Source organism: Tupaia chinensis, unplaced genomic scaffold (genome assembly GCF_000334495.1).
Source record: "Tupaia chinensis unplaced genomic scaffold, TupChi_1.0 Scaffold000039_1, whole genome shotgun sequence".
In the NCBI taxonomy this organism is placed as follows: domain Eukaryota; kingdom Metazoa; phylum Chordata; class Mammalia; order Scandentia; family Tupaiidae; genus Tupaia; species Tupaia belangeri.
The window spans coordinates 1227783-1248881 of record NW_006159494.1 but is presented as its reverse complement, the minus strand read 5'-3'; the positions used below and the strand labels follow the sequence as shown (position 1 = coordinate 1248881).

The window sequence follows — 21099 nt, the reverse complement described above, 5'->3', positions numbered from 1 at the left end:
AGAGTGTACAGTCTTCGGGAGACTGGGTACAGGAAACGATCGTTTATAGTGCAGGGTGTTTGCGATGAAACTTCCAAAGCCAGAGCGCCACGGGAAGATGTGGTGTGTTGTGTGCACGTGCTTTGGGGATGGCGGGGTGGGCAAGGGCGTCTGAGAGGAGGTTACTGAAGGATGAGTAGGGGTTTATAGGAGGGCAGTACCAGCAAGAGCATGTCGTTCCCGTAGTTGGAGGGAACGAAGCAGGAAGAACCATGAGTGGATAGGAACTGTCAGTATATGAAGTGTAGGATGGCGAGGAGGTGAAAGAGAAAGCCTGGGGAGGTCTGGCAGGGCCGGTGGTGGATCGCAGAGGGCCTTGCTCAATATCCGTAGGTGAGGCGTTTCCTTGAACTTTGACAATTTCCAGAAGTGGGTTAACGGTGATGTTTCAGTAGATCGTGCTACCGAGAGGGGGCTTAAGAATGGCAAGCTTGGAGAGAGCACAAGTCCAGAAAATGAAGGAGCTGGTGCAGTCAGATCTTAATTTAAGATGAAGTCCGAGGACAGACCCTGGTAGACAGCTAAACGTCCGAGTTTCTCAGAGAATCCACAAATAACGAAATTGCTTTTTTTTTTTCTGAAGATCTAGTCAGCCTGCTCCAGAGTGAAGAGTGAGAAAACGAAAATTGACTTTGAGACCTTGTTTCACCTTTGCCCTGTAGTTCCTGTCTTTGCCCTTGTTCTGTTGACGGCAATGTATTCATTTCTGTCCTTGTTTATGAGGAGTAAATGCCTGAATGTTAATTAAAAGGAATGTCTTTAAGCTGATGAGCATTTGAAGACTTTTAGTGGAAGCAGTAGAGCTGGGAGAGACATGTCTGAGATGACTGAGAGATGATGGTGCCCTTCACCAAATGAGGCACTTAGAGGAGTGGAGGGCTGGGAGGAGCAGTTGCTGAACGTTTGGACTTGTTGAATTTGATATGTCTGAATTGTCTAATTGGACATGACTTTTTGGATGAGCAAAACCTGGAGTCAAGGGGAGAGGGTAGAGAGGTAGATGGTGGCTATCAGCATGTTTTCTAAAAGAGCAAATAGTTAAGCTCACCCAGAGGAATATGGAGAAGTTAGCAAGGAGTGAGGAAGGAAGGCATCAGGAGGACTTTCCAGTCTCGATTTTCAAGTCTTCCTTTCTCCTGAGCCATACCACTGGCCTACCAAGTCAGAAGGTGTTTTATTCTTTCTCATCTCCTGGCTGAGTCACTGGATCTGCCCTTCTGCCTAGCCTTGATCCACTCTGCCCTGCTTCCCGCCCATGGCACTGTACTCTGTCAGGGTGACTGCAGGTGAATCTCAACAACCAAGGAAGAAGAGTATTCAAAGAGAGAAATATCAGATCTTGTCAAATCTCTCAGATTGGTCAAATAAAATAAACTCTGAAGAATGTTTGTTGGATTTGATAGCTATGTCATCTTTAGTTTTCTTGTTTTGTGTGTGTGTTTATTTTTTTTTAAGGATTTGCCATAGGGCTTATGTGCTTGCCAGAGAGAGACAGAAAGTGGAAAGAAAGAGAGTAATCGCCTCCCATGTTGGATGGTCATACCACAGCCTTCTCCTTCAGTCTCCAGGTAGGATTGTGGACAAACACACAAAGCCCAGCATGATTTTTAAGTTGCCGAGTCCGGGCCTTGAACTGCAGTTGACTATATGGGAGTCCAGAGCCTTTACCACTATGCCACCTGCTTGTTCTCTTAGAGATTTTAATAGGTGTAAGTTAAGTGCAGTGGTGAGGATAGAAAACATATTGTATTGGGCCATTGGAGACTCATGATACACTTTTGCATAGAAAAACAGAAAAGTACATCATGACTTTTCCGATGACCCAATAGTTGCTAGAGACAATGGGATATAAGAAAATATAGACAGCTCATGTGGAATATTCTTTAGGAGACTTAAGTAAATTGTAGAAATTCTCCATGTACTATAATACTTACTATGTCCTTTACTGTTTATCATTATGGTATAGCATGATGGATAAGTGAATGGGTTCTCCCACTTAGCTTTCATAGAACTTTGGGTAAGTTGCTTAATCTGGGGCCAGCTGGTGGCATGATGGTTAAGGCATTGGAATTCCCACATTGCTGACCACAGTTCGAGTCCCGGACCTGGCAGCTTGCTTTCTTACCCTCCCTATCACTCCCTTGCACACTCTCTCTCTCCCTGTCTTCCTCTGGTAAAACTCATGTGAAATGGTAATAATAATAAATAATTAAATAATTCTTTTTAAAAATGCTTAATCTGTCTAACCAACATTTTTCACTATAAAATAAGGATAGTGACAATTTCTCCCTCATGGAGATGTGGTAAGGGTAAATGTAGAGAGCTAAATGTAGGGAGCATGGGACACTCTTCGAACACAGATCCTGGCACATAGAAATTGCTTAATACTTGTTAGATTTTGTATCTACTGTGTACCAGGTCCTTATTTGAAAAAAAAGTTATTTATTTAATTTTATTCATAACTATTCTTCAGTTTGACCAGAGAGAGAGAGGGAGGGAGAATGAGAAAGCAAGCTGCAAGATCTGGGACCCAAACCGTGGTTGGCCATATGGGAATCCGACTCCTTAACCTCAATACTATCTGCCAGCCCTCTTTGTGCCAGGTCTTATGCTAAGCACTTTTCATGGCGTTATTGCTTAGATTCATTAGAAGAACTTTTGTTATTTATTTTTGCAGATGATTAACTGCAGCTCAGAGAGGTAACTCGTCAAAGTCACAGGGCTTGTGAGTGCTGTAGGTTCAACACTTTCAAATTTGGTAATGACCTCAAGGAAAATGGGGGTTAAAATGACTGTCCTACTTCACAGCATAGAAGGCCACTGAGGATAAGCCTAATGTGGATGTAGAGCCCCTGGCAAGTAGTTGCATGAGTTGCGTAGGTGGGTTGAGCCATTGGAAGCTCACACAGAGCTCTTCTTTGAGAAAGAACAAAATAGGACAGTCGCTTGGGAGAGGTGGGAAGGTTAGGAAAGCTTTTCTCAAGAAATAAAGACTTGTGTATTTTTAGACTTTGGAATGAATTCCTTTAAGGGGGAAGGAGGAATGTTGAGAAAGAATAAATGAAAGGCAAGGTCTTGATGAGGTAGGATAAGAACACAAAGACTAGTCGGTCTGAGGAACAGATGAAAGAACAAAGAAATTTTGAGGTTAGGATGCACAGGTTGTAACACTAGTCACCATGCTGTCAGTCCTTTGAGAATGATTAGGGTAGAAGGACAGAATAGACTGAAGTAAATTTCAAAGACCTGAAGAAGTAGACTAAGCTTCCCAAGTGTCCCCTACATGAAGTGGTTGCTTTGGAGGGGTAGGAACATTAAGAACTATTAAGACCTCTTCCAAGGCTTTGAAATATTCAGGTTAGAGTAGTCTGCCATAATTCATAAATTAGGAACAGCAATGAACATTTTTAGGAAAGTGACTTTTTGAGGGAGGTTTTTGCTATAGGGCTGTTTGCTCACCAGAAAGACAGGAGAGAAGAGAGACAGAAAGTGAGAAATCACCCCTCAGGGGAATGGCCACGTCCCAATCCCTTGTCCTCCATTCTCCTCTCGGTCTTTTGGGCATGCATGCACACACACCTGGCATGAGTTTAAGCCACTGGGTCTGGGACTTGAGCCACAATTGACAACATGGGAGTCTGGTGACATAGCCATTATGCCAACTGCAGGTCCTGGAAAGTGACTTTTTTTTTTTTTTTTTTAAGTTTTTGCTATAAGGTGCAGCATATGCTCACCAGAGTGAGAGGGGGAGTGAGAAATCGCCCCCCTGGAGGATGGCCATGCTTCAGTTCTTCCTCCAGTCTCCTTTAAGGATTTTGGACATGTCCACACTTCTGGCGTGATTTTTAAGCTGCCAGGTCTGGGAGTTAACTGTGCAGATGACCATGTGAGGTCCAGCTCCTTTACCCCCAGGCTGCCTGCTAGCCCCCAGATTGTGACATTCTTAAGTTTCTCTCTCTCTCTCTCTCTTTTTTAATCGATAACCTGTGATCCTTATTTGTCACGCGAGGTCCAAGTTTGGGAAAAAATTGAATTAAAGTGTGAGTTTATTTTGGTGCTAAGAGACCTTGAAATCCATGATAGGTTTTTGTTTTTGTTTTTGTTTTTGTTTTTTTTTCTGTTTTGTTTATAAGCCAAGGATGCATGTGCTTGCCAAAGAAGCAGAGAGAGGGAGATGGGGAAAGCACCCACCAGTGGAATATGGTCATGCCACAATCCTGTCCCCATTTCTCCATCCCGTTGGGACTTTGGACACCCACTCATATGCAACCAACATGTTTTTCAAGCCTGAGGATTGGCCATATGGCATTTGGCTCCTTGAACGACTGTGTCAGAAGAGTGAGCCTAGTTTTTCAGTAATATGTTTTTCCGTGAACTCTTATACAGGTAGAACATGCTCATTACAGAAAAAAGAAATTGGAGGTCAGCCTATGGCGTGCTGGTTAAGGCATGTGGATCCTGATGACTTGAGAAATACACTGGGTATGTGTGCATGCCTAAAATCCCCAAAGAAGGGAGAAACAGGAGAAGAGATTACAGTAGAAGCATTCCTCAGGAGGGAGTGCTTTCTTATTCCACTTCTGCCCTCTGGCTCATGCCCTCCGCCAAATAAATAAATAAATAAATAAATAAAAAGATTGTATAGAAGGTATAAAATGAAAAGTAAGCTTTTCCTCCTCTTCTATAGCATATAACTTTCTAATCTCTCTTCCTAGAGGTTACCACTCTAAGTTGTTCTCTGGGTACCCTTCCATGTGTTTTGTGTTTGTGTGTGTCTCTGTCTGCACATATGCATAACAGCACGTAGATAAAATACATACTCTATTCACGAAAATAAAAGTGGGGTCTTGCCTATACATATTATTCTGCAACTCAGTATTGAACAGTGTATCTTAGAATATATGAATCTTAATTCTTAGTAGAATATATAAATCTTAATTCTTCTAAGTGGTTGTCTAATTGTCTAAACTTAACACAATTTATTTACCGTGTCTCTTGTTGATGGACTGATTGATGTTTTAGCTTTCCTTGTTTCCTCTTTGTTTTCGCTTCTGTAAGCAATGCTTCCTTCCATCTTAGCATATCCGTCTTTGTACACTTGAGTGAGAAAATTACTGGGTCAAAGGACTGTTAGGTTCATTTTGGATTGTGGTAAATGTTGCTAGTTTTTCCTCAAGTGATAAACTAATTTATCTCCCCACCAACAATGTATCACGATGCCTATTTCCTCTGTTAAATTTAAGATTTGCCACTCCTGCCGAAACTGTGTGTGTCTGCCTTAGGGTGTATTTCTTCATCTGAGTGAAATCAAGCTTATTAGTTTAGGGATCATTTGCCTTTATTTTTCTGGGAATGGCCTTTGCCTTGAGGTTTTTTGTTTGTTTTTTATGCTCACAATAGACATTTCTTTAAAGTAATACATGTGCAGACCAAATAATTTTTAAATGAAATGTTTCTGGCTCAATTAACTTTATAAAAATACTTAAGGACAACTATATCCATGACTGCAACCTAACTACTCCTTTCTCTCTTTTCTTTCACAAATAATCTTTTTCGGATATGGTTCAAGGTAGAAATGATCCTCCTCGTATTTTGTTCATTGCTCTGTAGGCAGGATCTGCTGCCTCATGGTCAGGTCCAGGATGCTCTTAATGCAAAACTTCCTGTCATTATAAAGGTGCTCAGGAAGTCTTGTGGCTTCCTTCACATTTTCATTCTCATACTGTATCATCTCTTGTTAATCCAGTTTATTGAATCCTGCAGCATCGTAATACAATTTCCAATACCATCCAGCCACCAACCTGATACTGAAATGGCAGGCCTGCTTGCCATTTCCACCTGAGAGCCTTATCTTGAGTTTTTAGTCTTTTTAAAAAAAAAACTTTGTAGCCCTTTGTCATAAACATTAGGCATATTTTTCCCCATTTTTCATTTGATCTTTGATTTTGTTTATGACTGTCATTTTCTTCCCCAGTCAAAAGTATTTATAGATTCTTACAGTTTTAAGTGACACTTTTAAACCCAACTGTTGCTCATTGAAGAGAGAAGGACTCCCATGGAGACTACACTGAAAATCTCTTTAAAGATAGGTCAGGGCTGGGAGCAGCAGTTAGCGTAATGGGTATGTTGCTGGACTCCTACGTAGTCGACCGCGGTTTGCGTAGTTGCCCGACGTTGGGGGCCCGGAACTGGCGGGTCATGCCAGGCGCATGTGCGTGCGTGCCCAAGATCCTGAGAGAAGAATGGAGGAGAAGGGATCGCGGCTTGACCATCTCCCCTGGGGGGTGATTTCTTACTTTCTGTCTCTCTGTCTCTCTCTGTCTGTCTGGCGAGTGCACGTGCCCTATAGCAAAAACAAACAAACAAAAAACAAACAAAAAAACAAAAACACCTCTCCAACAACAACAAAAAAATAGGTCAGGGCTGAGCCACGTTAGCAAAGCCAGGGACACCGGGAGGCCCAGGTTTGGATCTCAGGTCAATCTGAACACATCAGGTCTGATAGCATGCACCCATAATCCTAGCTAACTGGGAGGCTGGGCAGTTGCAAGACTGTCAAAAATACCTCTCTAGGGCCAGCAGGTGGCACTGGATCTCACATGACTGACGGCATGGTTTGAGTCCTAGACCTGGCAGCTTGAAAAATATACTGGGCATGTGTGCTTGTGTGCCTAGAATCCCAAGAGTAAAATGGAAATGGGATTGCGGCATGGCCATCCCCCATGAAGGAGTGTTTTCTCAATTTCCCTCACTCTGGCTCTGGAGAGTGCATGTGCCCTAGAGCAAATTAAAAAGCCAAAAACAAACAAAACCTCTCTTTTTGTTCTCTCATTTAAAAAAAATTTTTTAAACCCTTTCTCACTGTTTTTCTTTGAAATACTTCTCCTGAAAGTAACATGTCACTTTTGACACAAATGAAGGTGGTCTTGCTATCCTGTACATGTTTAGAATCTGAGAAATTGGTACTCTTTTAAGTCATTGTTATTTAAAAAATTATCAGGAAATGCATTTATAAATGTCTGTAGAGTTTCATTGTTCATAGTGTATTGATGTTTTTATTTTCACAGAATTATAAAGCTGTCTCCAGAGATTTGAAAAAAATGGCAACAAATGAAAGTGTTATTAGCATCTTTAGTTCGGCATCCTTGGCTGTGGAGTATGTAGACTCACTTTTGCCTGAGAATCCTTTGCAAGAACCATTTAAAAATGCTTGGAACTACATGTTGGATAATTATACAAAGTTCCAGATCGCTACATGGGGATCCCTGATAGTTCATGAAGCCCTTTATTTCTTGTTCTCTTTACCTGGATTTTTATTCCAATTCATACCTTTCATGAAAAGATACAAAATTCAAAAGGTGAGTATGCTAGAGTTGAAATGGACCAGCCACCAACCTGATACTGAAATGGCAGGCCTGCTTGCCATTTCCACCTGAGAGCCTTATCTTGAGTTTTTAGTCTTTTTAAAAAAAAAACTTTGTAGCCCTTTGTCATAAACATTAGGCATATTTTTCCCCATTTTTCATTTGATCTTTGATTTTGTTTATGACTGTCATTTTCTTCCCCAGTCAAAAGTATTTATAGATTCTTACAGTTTTAAGTGACACTTTTAAACCCAACTGTTGCTCATTGAAGAGAGAAGGACTCCCATGGAGACTACACTGAAAATCTCTTTAAAGATAGGTCAGGGCTGGGAGCAGCAGTTAGCGTAATGGGTATGTTGCTGGACTCCTACGTAGTCGACCGCGGTTTGCGTAGTCGACCGCGGTTGGCGTCCCGGACCTGGTGGCTTAAAAGTCATGCCAGGCGCATGTGCGTGCGTGCCCAAGATCCTGAGAGAAGAATGGAGGAGAAGGGATCGCGGCTTGACCATCTCCCCTGGGGGGTGATTTCTTACTTTCTGTCTCTCTGTCTCTCTCTGTCTGTCTGGCGAGTGCACGTGCCCTATAGCAAAAACAAACAAACAAAAAACAAACAAAAAAACAAAAACACCTCTCCAACAACAACAAAAAAATAGGTCAGGGCTGAGCCACGTTAGCAAAGCCAGGGACACCGGGAGGCCCAGGTTTGGATCTCAGGTCAATCTGAACACATCAGGTCTGATAGCATGCACCCATAATCCTAGCTAACTGGGAGGCTGGGCAGTTGCAAGACTGTCAAAAATACCTCTCTAGGGCCAGCAGGTGGCACTGGATTTCACATGACTGACGGCATGGTTTGAGTCCTAGACCTGGCAGCTTGAAAAATATACTGGGCATGTGTGCTTGTGTGCCTAGAATCCCAAGAGTAAAATGGAAATGGGATTGCGGCATGGCCATCCCCCATGAAGGAGTGTTTTCTCAATTTCCCTCACTCTGGCTCTGGAGAGTGCATGTGCCCTAGAGCAAATTAAAAAACCAAAAACAAACAAAACCTCTCTTTTTGTTCTCTCATTTAAAAAAAATTTTTTAAACCCTTTCTCACTGTTTTTCTTTGAAATACTTCTCCTGAAAGTAACATGTCACTTTTGACACAAATGAAGGTGGTCTTGCTATCCTGTACATGTTTAGAATCTGAGAAATTGGTACTCTTTTAAGTCATTGTTATTTAAAAAATTATCAGGAAATGCATTTATAAATGTCTGTAGAGTTTCATTGTTCATAGTGTATTGATGTTTTTATTTTTACAGAATTATAAAGCTGTCTCCAGAGATTTGAAAAAAATGGCAACAAATGAAAGTGTTATTAGCATCTTTAGTTCGGCATCCTTGGCTGTGGAGTATGTAGACTCACTTTTGCCTGAGAATCCTTTGCAAGAACCATTTAAAAATGCTTGGAACTACATGTTGGATAATTATACAAAGTTCCAGATCGCTACATGGGGATCCCTGATAGTTCATGAAGCCCTTTATTTCTTGTTCTCTTTACCTGGATTTTTATTCCAATTCATACCTTTCATGAAAAGATACAAAATTCAAAAGGTGAGTATGCTAGAGTTGAAATGGAATATTATAATTTGTGTTGTTTAATACCTTCTTAGTGAGATATTTTATATTCTTATTTTCACAAGTCTTTGAAATCTGGTGTGTATTTTACACTAATTTAGCCCATCTCTATTTCAACTAGCGATATTTAAAGTGTTGAGTAGCCACATGTTATTAGCTGTTGTGATCCTAGATCAATATTGATAATCTTTCAAGAATAGTTTGTTGTATTGGCATTTAGGTGATTGTGATTCTTTTAAAACACTTATGTATTTATTTGTTGTGATTTGATTTAATTTGGGTTTATAGATTTTGATTTGTTTTTTTTTAAGAGAGATTTTTGCTGTAGGGCAGGTGAGCTTGCCACAAAGACAGAGACAGCGAGAAATCCCCCTCTGAGCCACGCTGCAATCCTGTCTCCTCCATTCTCCTCTCGGGACCTTGGGCATACCACACATGTGCCCAGTGCGAGTTTGAAGCTGCTAGGTCCTGGACTTGAACCATGGTCCATGCATGAGAGTCCAGTGATGTAACCATTACAACATCTGCTGGTCCCTAAATTTTGTAAAGGGATTGTGGGTAGTATTTTGTAGTTTTCTTCAACCTCTGACAGCCTAAAAAAATCTGTTTATTAATATGCTGTTGTCTTGCTTGTGGCTGTTAAAGTGTTGATTTCCCCTAAAAATATGATGGTACTTCTGCAGCATTCGTATCATTTCAAATAAGAAGGAGATGCTCCTAATTTCCAGGTATTTGCTTCACAGCACTAAATGTCTCTCAGGAGCCCATGACCAGTTGTTGAGATACACACATGATCCCTTCTTAATTTGAAGCATAGGGATATAGTGAACTCTGTTTATTAATATGTAAGCTATGAGCTTGACATGCTTGCCAGGAAGAAATTGGATTAGCCTGTTAGAGGAATGTTTGATAGCACTTGGTAAACCATTGTTTACTTTTCTAAAAAGTCATGGCAAACTAAAATGCAAGGGCTAACAGTCTTAGTATAAAGTAAATATGTTGAGAGTATTTATCTACGGAGAGCAGATTGCATTCTCTGTGGATCCATTGGGTGAGTAGTCAGTGCTCACATTCTCGTAGCAGTCTGTTAGCAATGTAGCTTCCCCAATGAGTCTCACTGTAAGCAAGTAAGGCATTGATCCTCGCAGGGGCTCCAGTGACTGGACTCCAGGCCAAGGGAGAGAAGAACAAAGAAAAATAGAAGGGAATGAAAAGAGAGAGAACCCATAAGACACTATCCTGTTTACTATAAATTAAGGCCACTGAAGTTCCCAAAGTGTTTTTTATGAAAGAGCATGCTTGGAAAGGCAGAATTCTGTTTGGATACCTTCGTTCTAATGTATCTCTGGGGTGATTCTGGCTGCCAAGTATCATCTATTGATTTATTTATAGGGTCGACTCATTGTATGGCTGACACAATTATCCTTTCCCTCATTCTCTGCCCTCTGCACTTGACTTACAGCTAGAGAATGTAACCTTTCCAGAGAGAAGGGCTTTTTCAGTCAAGGGTAAATGAGGGACTTTAAAATATGTCCCCCCCAAAAAACAAAAACAAAAACAAATAGTAATGTAGTTGGTTATGACTAATTGTTGATAAAGCGAGATTGTGAGGCTGAGTAGTGTGGCTTCACGTCTACTCAGCATGTCTTCCTTCCAATTTTACAACCATTAAAGTCCATACTTTATACATGGAGCTTTTTTGGATATTGAAATAAATTGCCATATCAACTTTGTATAAGTTTTCAAAATATAAAGGTTTAAAAAGAAACCAAAAAAATCAGTCCAAGTTAATTATAGATTTATACATTTTGTAACATAGAAGCTATAAAAAGTGACATAGGTATCAATTGTTAAGTCTGTAAATTCTGAAACAAAATATTTGAGTGTTATATTATTTAACCTATACAATAGCTTTTATTTATTTTTAAAACTGCCCTCCCCCCCAAAAAAAAACGAAGCTGCTGCTGGTGGTGATTAAGTAGTACTAAAGTCTTTCCTCTTTCAAATGGAATAGACAACTTGACATTTAATGAACATGCTACTAGTAGGGGGAAATTTTATAGGAATAAAAAAGTAAAGCAGACCCTGAAGGATCTATTTCTTTCAAAAAATCATACATGTTAATAATTCTCTATCAAAGATCTATGAACTAAAAGCATTATTTTGAAGTTCATGGCCCTAGGAAAGGTACTCCTTCATATTAGGGTGTAGTTATACATAAAGAAGTGAAATATGGTTGTCTTTGATATTCCACTAGGCATGGATTTTTAATTAACCAGTACATAAATTAATTAATCTAATTTATGTGTACTCTAAACAGTATAGCATTTGATTTTAGTAGTTTAATCGAACTTGGTAATCTCTGCAATAACATGGGTATCCAGTCCTAATCAGAACATTGAAAGTATGTAAAGCGTGAGACCAGTAGGTGGCATGGAGGTTAGGACAGCTGGATCCCAGATGGCCAATTTTGCAGTCAAATCCCAGATCCAGTGGCTTGAAAAATCACACCAGGACTTGTGTGCCCAAAGTCCCGAGAGAATGAAGAAGAAAGGATTGCAGCGTGGCCATCCTCTTAAGGGGTGCCTTCTCACTTCCCCCCTCTCTCCTTCTCTCTCTCCCTCTCTCTCTCTCTCTCTCTCTCTCTCTCTCTCCAGCAAGTGCACTCACTCTGTAGCAAACTAAAAAAATGAAAAGTCTGTTAAACATAGTTTCTATTGGAAACAGTGCTGTGGCTAACCCAAGGCCAAATCTTCATTGTATTTTATCCCCAATCAGAGACTGGAGGTTTGGAAGACTAGTTAGATAATGCTCAGAGCAGCCGTAAAAAGACAATTGTAAATTACCATGTCTTATTCTCTCACTGTTTTCTTGAGGAGACTGAGTTCTGAGCATCACAGAACCAGTTAACTGGTTAGTGACAGCCTTGCTATTAGAGCCTTGATCTCTGAACTGATTATCAGTTCAGCACTTTTTCTAGTTTTGTCAGGGAGGTAACTCTTAAGAATTTTAAGAACAGAACTAGAACTAAAGACCTAGATTTCAATTGGTTCTAGTGTGGCTAATAACTGGCTGTGTGATACTGGCCGAGGATGTAGCCACTTTAGGCTTTTACTAATGAGAACTGGTCCCCAAACTTTGGATGTTGCGATTCAGTTAAAAGAATTATGTTGGCAAATTTTTGAATTATCTTTTTATATAAATTTTTTTTTTCCTTTTAATTTAGTTTTTGCTGTAGGACACATGTACTTGCTGGAGAGAGACAGAAAGAAGGAAAGAGAAATCACTACCATCACCACCACCACCTCCTCGAGGCCCAGAGGATGGCCACACTGCAATTCCTTCTCTCCCATTCTCTCTCTCTGGATTTTGGATAGACATGCACATGAGCCCGGCATGATTTTCAAGCTACTACATCTGGGACTTGAACCATGTAGTCAGCCATGTGGGATCCAGCCGCTTTAACCTCTATGCTACCTGCTGGCCCCAGATTTCTGAATGTTTAAGGAAGGACATTTAGAACAAAGCAATAACTAATATTTACTGTCACCATCGTTTAGTAAAATGAAAAGCACTTTTTGTTTAAGTATAATCCTTTAAATAGGATAAATTTAGTTTTTCAATAATGACTTGGGGGAACCAGCAGTTAGCGTAATGGCTACGTCGCTGGACTCCCACGTAGTCGACCACAGTCCGTGTCCCGGATCCGGTGGCTTAAAACTCACGCCGGGCGCATGTGCACGCGTGCCCAAGATCCTGAGAGGAGAATGGAGGAGAAGGGATTGCGGCATGACCATCCCCCCTGGGGGGTGATTTCTCGCTTTCTGTCTCTGTGTCTCTCTCTGTCTGTCTGGCGAACGCACGTGCCCTATAGCGAAAACCTCTCCAAAAAATTAAAAAAAAAAAAATAATGACTTGGTAAACAAGTCAGTTTCCTGATAAAGTTTTATGCATTACATTGAACTCACTTTTCTCACTTTGACTTGAATCTGAACTTCATCCTTGGCATATATCTTTGAAGTTCTCAGGTCAGAGGGTTTATAATTTTATCATTGTATATGAACAAAAATACACTTATTTCTCTGAATGAATACAGTGAAATAAATGCCTGGCAGCACTGATTTATCTGTGTGGTGAAGGCTGCTGATGCTCCATGTATAACTTCTTCAGTGACAGGGGACACTAGGACCTGCAGTTAGCGTAATGGCTATGTCTCTGGACTCCCATGTAGCCGTCCGCGTTTCGAGTCCTGGACCTGGTAGCTTAACTCACACCAGGCGCGTTAGCATGCGTGCCCGAGATCCCTAGAGGAAAATGGAGGAGAAGGGATTGCAGCGTGACCATCCTCCCCAGGGGGGTGATTTCTTGCTTTCTATCTCTCTGTCTCTCTCTGTCTTTCTGGTGAGCGCATGCACCCTATAGCAAAAACCTCTCCCCCCAAAAAATTAAATAACAGGGGACACACAACTGTAATATTACTAGCACACATTTCTTCTCAGAAACTTCTGGCTAATGAGTGACAGATCTGTGGGCAGCAAAGACAGGAGAGTTATTCCTTCTAGTAATGCTGCTTTGGTTTGTTTTAGGTCATTGAGGCTAGGTTTGAGACAAACTTATTCAAAGTAGTGATGTCAAGAATTTTGAAAACAAGAATGTTGTAATTTTTGAGCCTTAGTTGCTGTAGCATAAAATGAACAGAACTAAGGTCCAGTATAAATGTCAGAGAAAAAATGAGTTCACTTACGTCAGGCTAAACTACCGCTATCAGAGGCTAACATGAAATATATTATTGTGTCTTTTTCCCCATAGGATAAACCAGAAACATGGGAAGGTCAATGGAAATGTTTTAAAGTACTTCTTTTTAATCACTTTTGTATCCAGCTACCTTTGATTTGTGGAACCTATTATTTTACAGAGTTTTTCAACATTCCTTATGATTGGGAAAGAATGCCAAGATGGTATGTAGATATAAGTTGGATTTTTATCTGTAGTCTTCGTTTGGTATCCAATTAAATTATACTTAAAGTTTACTTGGTGCTTTATTTGGGTAATGTTTATTCTAAACTTTGGAAATAAATAGTAGAAAGGTAAACCATTGTAGAAACTTAAAATGTTCCCATTTTATATCTTTTTATATTTCAATGTAGTATTTTGTTGGAAGATGAGTTTTTAGCATTAGAAATTTCCATAACATCTTTATATGATTGTACATAAATGTATGGGCTTATCCTAAGAAAAAACATTCTACATTTTAAGTGTAAAATAAATGAAAATAGTTTGAGGCTTCTAAAAATTATGTCTACAGATACACACACACACACACACACACACACACACACATATATATATATATATAAAGACATATATGCTCTGAGTGCAAAATTTGGGGTCAGGTAATCAAATTCAGTCAGGTGTACTTGACATAAGTGTTTACAGATCTATCAATATGTAGACGTATACTTTTTGTGCATAATGTATACTTAACATACCAAAGAGTTTCAGTATATGGGTTTATTGTATATAAATTATTTTTAATCTATTGCACTTAGATTATATCCTTTGTTGATGGAGAAAATTATTTTATTACTATTAGTCTTAATTTAAGTCCTTCATCAATTTTATTTTTCTAGAATTTTTAGATTGTGTTTCTTAGCTCTGATTTTACATCTTTATTTTTATCAAAATGGAATAGAATCGGTATGGTGGTCAATCTCTAACTTCTTTTCAGGTTATATCACATGGCCATATATAGCAATTTTGAGAATTCATCGACTGGTGTATCCATTTGTTTTTATGCAGTGTCTCAAGCATTGATCTCAATGAAAAGTCTAGATTGTTTAAGCAGAAGTTATTTTATACTTATTACAGTATTTTCATCTTAAAGGTATATGTTCTTGGTAAGATGCTTCGGCTGTGCAGTCATTGAGGATACTTGGCACTATTTCTTGCATAGACTCTTACATCACAAAAGAATATATAAATACATTCATAAAGTTCATCATGAATTTCAGGTATGTTAGAAATAAAAAAGTCTATTTTTATTACCAAGCATCTGCAACAATTGTCAGTGATACTTTTATTTTCCCTTAGCATGATTACTAAGAGTACATGTGTGTGTGCGCGCGCACGCGCACACATACACACACAAACACACAACCACTTCTAGAAGATTTTACAAATATCAAAATTTCATGGTACATTAAGACCTGAAATAAAAATATTACATGAAATAGACTCATCCTTGTGAGTAGAATGGTCTCATTGCACAGCTAGGTACCTGGCAGTTTCATGGTGGCGGTAGTAATGTTAGAGTCATTAATTGAGAACCTCTAAACAATACACCTTTAATATTTAAACTCCTAAAGCAATTCTTGACTTCATTTTGGCACATTTCTATCCTGTTGTGGACTCCCACGGTAACAGTGATTTTGGTCAGAACTGCTTTGATGTACCTTGGTCAAACAGACTGTCAGTTTGTTCTCCATGGATTATGATTACATGGTATGCTAAACCAGGCATCCCTTTCTTGGCAGAACAAATAGAAATCCGTAAGTTAAAATTAGAGTTCAAATCAGTTGTTTAAAGCCTATACCTTAAACCATCAAAGATAGTTATTAAGGTTTTATATCTTTAGACCTTTTGATGTTTAGTAGGAACAAAAAGATTTTATTGAGAATGACTACTGTCATTTTTATATGTATGGTTAAATATATTGTCATATAGGAAAAAATACAGTTTTGTAAAATTATATGCCTAAAGAGAATATATATTTTAGGAGTCTCCAGAGAAATAGAATCAATAGGCTATATAGACAGAGGGAAGGGGGACCAGCAGATGGCATAATGGTTACATTGCTGGATTCCCATGTAGTTGACGATGGTTCAAGCCCCGGACCCTACAGCTTAAATCTCACACTGGGTGTGTGTGCGTGTATGCCCAAAATCCCAAGAGGAGAATGGAAGAGAAGGGATTGTGCTGTGGCTGTTCCTCCTGGTGGGGTGTGTGTGTGTGTGATTTCTCAATTTCTGTCTCTCTGGCAAGCGCACATACTCTATAGCAAACATCTCTCTTTAAAAAAATGAGAGAGAGAGAGAAGTGTATGGATCAATTTTAAGCAGTCGGTTCACAGAGTTAGACTGGCAAGTCTGAAATCTGTAAGGTAGGCTACAGGTTGGAAATCCAGGAAAGAAGCAATATTGCAGTCTTTGGTCCACTTTCCACAGTACAGAAAGCTAGAAATCTAGACAATGTTTTTATGTTGTAGATTTGAAGTTTTGCTCTTCAGGAAATCTTGGGCTTTGCTCTTAGGTCAAGACCTTTAACAGATTGGATGAAGCCCACCCTCATTATGGAGGATAATCTCCTTTATGCAAAACCTTCCAATTTAAATGGTAGCCACATCTTAAAAATACCTTTATATTAACATCTAGACTGGTATTGATCAAACAGTTGGACATCATAGCCTCGCCAAATTGACACAGACAATGAACGATGGCAACATATTAAGGAATTCTTATCTGTTTCTTTTAGGCTCCATTTGGAATGGAAGCTGAATATGCACATCCTTTGGAAACCCTAATTCTTGGGACTGGATTTTTCATTGGAATCTTGCTTTTGTGTGATCATGTTGCTTTTCTCTGGGCGTGGGTTACTGTTCGTTTGATAGAAACTATTGATGTCCACAGGTGAGTTACAGTTTCTGTTCAGATATAAAGTATTATAAGTTACCTTTATTTTCATGGTAAAAAGATTGTCTTTATTTCTAATTAGAATAATGGGATAAGTTTATCTTTTTAACGTTATTATTTCTAAGGAAACAAGAGCATAATTGTTGGATAAAAGATGAAAGTTTAAATAATAGGGACCAGCAGATGGCATAATGATTACGTCACTGGACTCCCAGTTGATTGTGGTTTCAGTCCCAGACCCAGAGGCTTAAAACTCAGACTAGGTGTGTGTGCATGCCCCAAATCCCAAGAAGAGACTAGGGGATGAGGATTGCAGCATGACCATCCCCCTCCCCACCCGGGGGATGATTTCTCACTTTCTGTCTCTGTCTCTCCAGCGAGTGCACATTCCCTATAGCAAAAATCTCTTTCTAAAAAAAAGAGTTCAAGTAATAGAGGTTTGTTTTTTGTTTTAAAGTTTGTTTCTGTTTTTTAAGATTTTTGCCATAGGGTGTGTGCTCACCAGAAAGAGTAAGAGAGAAAAAGTGAAAAATCACCCCTGTGGGGGGATGGCCATGCTGCAGTCTCTTTTCCTCCATTCTCCTTTTGGGATTTTGGAAATGCAAGGGCACGCAGCACCCAGCATGATTTTCATGCCACTGGGTCCAGGACTAGGACCACAGCCAGCATGTGAGTCCAGTGCCTTAACCACCACACCACCTAGTGACCCCAAAAGAGATGTTTTTACAGTCCATCTATCCTGTTACCATTTTCATGATAATAAAGTATTATTTGGGCAAATATAAAATAAGTATGTAGGGCCAACAGTGCATTTGTTTGCCAGAGAGAGACAGTGAAAGAGAGAGTGAGAAATCACCTCCTAGAGAGAATGGCCATGCTGCAATTGCTTGTCCTCCATTCTTCTCTCTGGATTTTGGGCAAGCATATACATGCACCGAAGCATGATTTTTCAGGCCTCTGGGCTTAGGACTCAAACCATAGTGGGTCATGAGGAAGTCCAGCACCTTAACCTTCACGCCACCTACTAGCCCCATCCAATGATTATTTTTAAACCACTTAAGTAACAAAATTAATGCTCTTACTCCTAGACAGAGAATATTTTTCTGTAGAAAAATAGTAACTAATGTCTCTTACTCCTTCTTTCCTTCTATTATTTCTTTCTCCCTCCTTCCTTCTCAGCCCCTTAAAGAGAGAGGGATGGGGGGGGGGAGTTTTAGACTGTATAACTGGTTGTCCAATCTTAAATATATAGTTAGAAATAAAAAGAGGGTACTCTCATTTGGGCTCTTTTTGAAGTCATTTATGTTCTCCCAACTATAGAAAAGCACACTGGTATTTTCATTATTATGGTACATTTAGCGTACATATTTAGTATTATGGGTTTCATTTATAACTCATACAGACTGTGGTGAGAATGCTTCTTTAAAATTGTAAAGAAAAGTAGTTCTTGAAGACCTGTTTCTAAAGATTCAATACAAGAACCCCTGTTTTTCATGCCCTGATATATAATATGTAATTTCCATTGCCCTTGTTAGTTTTTTTCTTCTTAGTTTCCTAGAATGATTTCTAGAATATGCACCCTTCTCTGTAAGTCTTTGCTTTTTGTAAAACCATCTCAGAAATAAGTAATTTAGGCAAAGTAGAATTAGTTAATGCTCATGTGACTGTTAATGACGGTGTTGGCTATTTGAGATGTATTTTTCTTTAATAATCTATCATTTTTTGTTTCAGTGGGTATGATATTCCCCTCAATCCCCTGAATCTCATCCCTTTCTACGCTGGGTCTCGGCATCACGACTTCCACCACATGAACTTCATTGGAAATTATGCCTCGACATTTACGTGGTGGGATAGATTGCTTGGAACAGACTCTCAGTATAATGCCTACAATGAAAAGATGAAGAAGCTTGGGAAAAAGACTGAATAAACCTCATGTAAACCTTCCTGAAGGTATACATTTCCTGAATTGAAACTAGTAGCTAACATTGCTTCTGGGGAACAGAAATAAGCATGTGTCCTGGCTGCTAAGTGATAAAAAGAACATTAATAACTTTTAAATATCTTCCTAGTGGGAACTTTTTCTACTTCACATACAAGTTCTGTATATGTAGAAATAAATAAATATATATTTAAATACAGTTTTCATGAAGGAGTTTTAAAGGCCATGTTTCTAGCCTTACAGAAAGGTTTTAAGTAATGGAAGAAGTATTCATCTATGTCCTTTCCCCCAGAACTATATAGGCCTGGGGACCTATATATAGGTGGCATGGTTAAGGCATTGGATTTTCACATGGGTGACTGGGTTCGAGTCCTAGACCTAGTGGCTTAAAAACCATGCTAGGTGTCATGTACGTCTGTACCCAAGATCCTGAGAGGAGAATGGAGAAGGGATTGCAGCATGGCCATAACCCTGGGGGTGATTTCTCACTTTCCCCTGTCAGGTGAGTGTACATGCCCTATGGCACAAATCTAAAAAAAAAAAAAAATACTATAGGTCTCAAGTTGATAGTGGCTTGAATACAGGTCATTTCAGAAAAATTTTAATAGAGGTGTTGGCCTTCTATCTAACTTATTTTTAGAGCTAAAGATCAAAATGATTGAGCCACGTCATTTGATATAGTGAGTGATTGAAACTGCCAAATCAGGAATAGTCAACACTGAAAATTTCCACTCTTGCCTGGAGCTGACCATTCTTCTTTTCTTCGAAGACTCTTTTGATTATAATTCACTACTGACATCTGTAAATGAAACCATTTTTGAATTGATGTAAATGGAGTATTTTAGTCTAAAGATTTTTCAAGTTACTTGAATTTTTTTGGAAAAATTAAGGAGCTTTATTTCTGCTATTTACCCTTTCATTTTTTGTAAATCAGATTTTCATCATACTTCAAGCTGTAAATTGAAACTTTGTGAACTGACTTGCTGTATTTGCACTTTGAGCTATTGAAATAAATGTCATTTTTGTCTGGTTATCTGGTTTCTAGTTTCCAACATTTGTTGTCACCTTGTATTATGTGAAAAAGTACAAAAATCATTAAATTATTAAGTTTTATAATAAAAGGAATAGTTCTGTTTAAGTGCTTCATTTACTTAACTGGCAGTTTTGACATGTATTTATTTAGTATTATCTATTGTAGGAAATTCCATTGACCTACTAAAGGGGGAGATACTGAAGCAGCTCTTTGCTTAAAAAATGCATATTTTTGGGAGCAGCTGTTGGCATAATGGTTATGTTGCTGGACTCCCATGTAGTGAACTATGGTTTGAGTCCTGGACCCAGCAGCTTAAACTTCATGCTGGGCAAATGTGTGTGTGTGTATACATGCCCAAGATCCCAAGAGGAGGATGGAGGAGAAGGGATTGCAGTGTGGCCATCCTCCCTGGAGGGGGAATTTCTTGCTTTCTGTCTCAAGGGAGTGCATGTGCCCTGTAGTAAAAAAATCTCGCAAAAAAAAAAAAAAAAATAGAAAATGCATATTTTTGTTCTCTGTTCATGATACCACTCATGTGTCTGTGCATGATTATGCGTGTGCATGTACATGAGAGAGTGAAGGAGTGGAGCATCTTCTACAGAGTGTAGTCATGCAAATGATCCCCTTTAGTTATCTGCCCTGTTAGATTTTGAATTTTCTTGTGTGTGCCCAGTAAGTTTCAGGCCAGCTGGGCCAGGGATCAAAACCAAAGTCACCACATGGCCTCCAGCACTACACTTTTTTGTGCTGCTAGATTTTTGCTATAGGGTGCATGCCCTTGCCGAAACAGAAAGTGAGAAATCACCACCACCACCACCACTGCCCCATCCCCCTGGGAAATGGCCACACTGCAGTGCCTTCTCCATTCTCCTCTCAGGATTTTGGGCATGCACGTACATAGGCCTGGAGTGAGTTTCATTCAAGCTGCCGGGTCCAAGACTCAAACTGCAGTTGGCCATGTGGGAGTCCAGAGATGTAATCATTGTGCCATCTGCTGGTCCCATTTTTTTTTCAATAGTCAAAGGATGCATGCTCTGGCCAGAGACCCAGAGAGAGACAAGGCCTTCCCTTCCCCCCATGGGCATGATCATATCACAATCTCCATTTCATTTTTTCAGAGTATTTTTCAACCAACAGGGTCAGGATTCGAACTCCAGTCAGCCACGTGGGAATCTGACTCCTTTAACCACTAGGCTATAGGGCAGTCCCTGTGTCGTTTTTGTTTTTTCTTTTAATACAGATGGAATAATAGTGCTAATCATTTTAGGGCCAATATACCTAAAGTAGCTAGATTCTAACTTAAATCCAGAGTTGACAATTCTTAGTATGTAATTGTCTTGAAACTTTGGAGTACTTTTCTGGTGATTTTCTTTCTCTCTCTCTCTCTCTCTTAACTTACACAGTAAAGAGGTTCAAA

At 39.4% G+C, this 21099-nt stretch overlaps 1 protein-coding gene across 3 annotated transcripts in view; it reads left to right on the top strand.

The window, feature by feature from the left end:
* MSMO1 (methylsterol monooxygenase 1) overlaps positions 1-19682 on the top strand; it is a 20085-nt gene extending 403 nt beyond the window's left edge. The window contains exons 1-7 of one of the 3 annotated variants that reach the window (XM_027772792.1): positions 4500-4521; positions 7107-7397; positions 13832-13980; positions 14907-15033; positions 16553-16707; positions 18442-18660; positions 19290-19682. In XM_027772792.1, coding sequence (XP_027628593.1) covers positions 7140-7397; positions 13832-13980; positions 14907-15033; positions 16553-16707; positions 18442-18637 — 885 coding nt within the window. In that variant the 5' untranslated portion in view covers positions 4500-4521; positions 7107-7139 and the 3' untranslated portion in view covers positions 18638-18660; positions 19290-19682. Of the gene's footprint in view, positions 1-4499; positions 4522-7106; positions 7398-8674; positions 8999-13831; positions 13981-14906; positions 15034-16552; positions 16708-18441; positions 18661-19289 lie in introns of those variants that run through there. The other 2 variants (XM_006140660.3, XM_006140659.3) reach the window with 2 other exon arrangements.
* The last annotated feature ends 1417 nt before the right edge of the window (positions 19683-21099 follow it).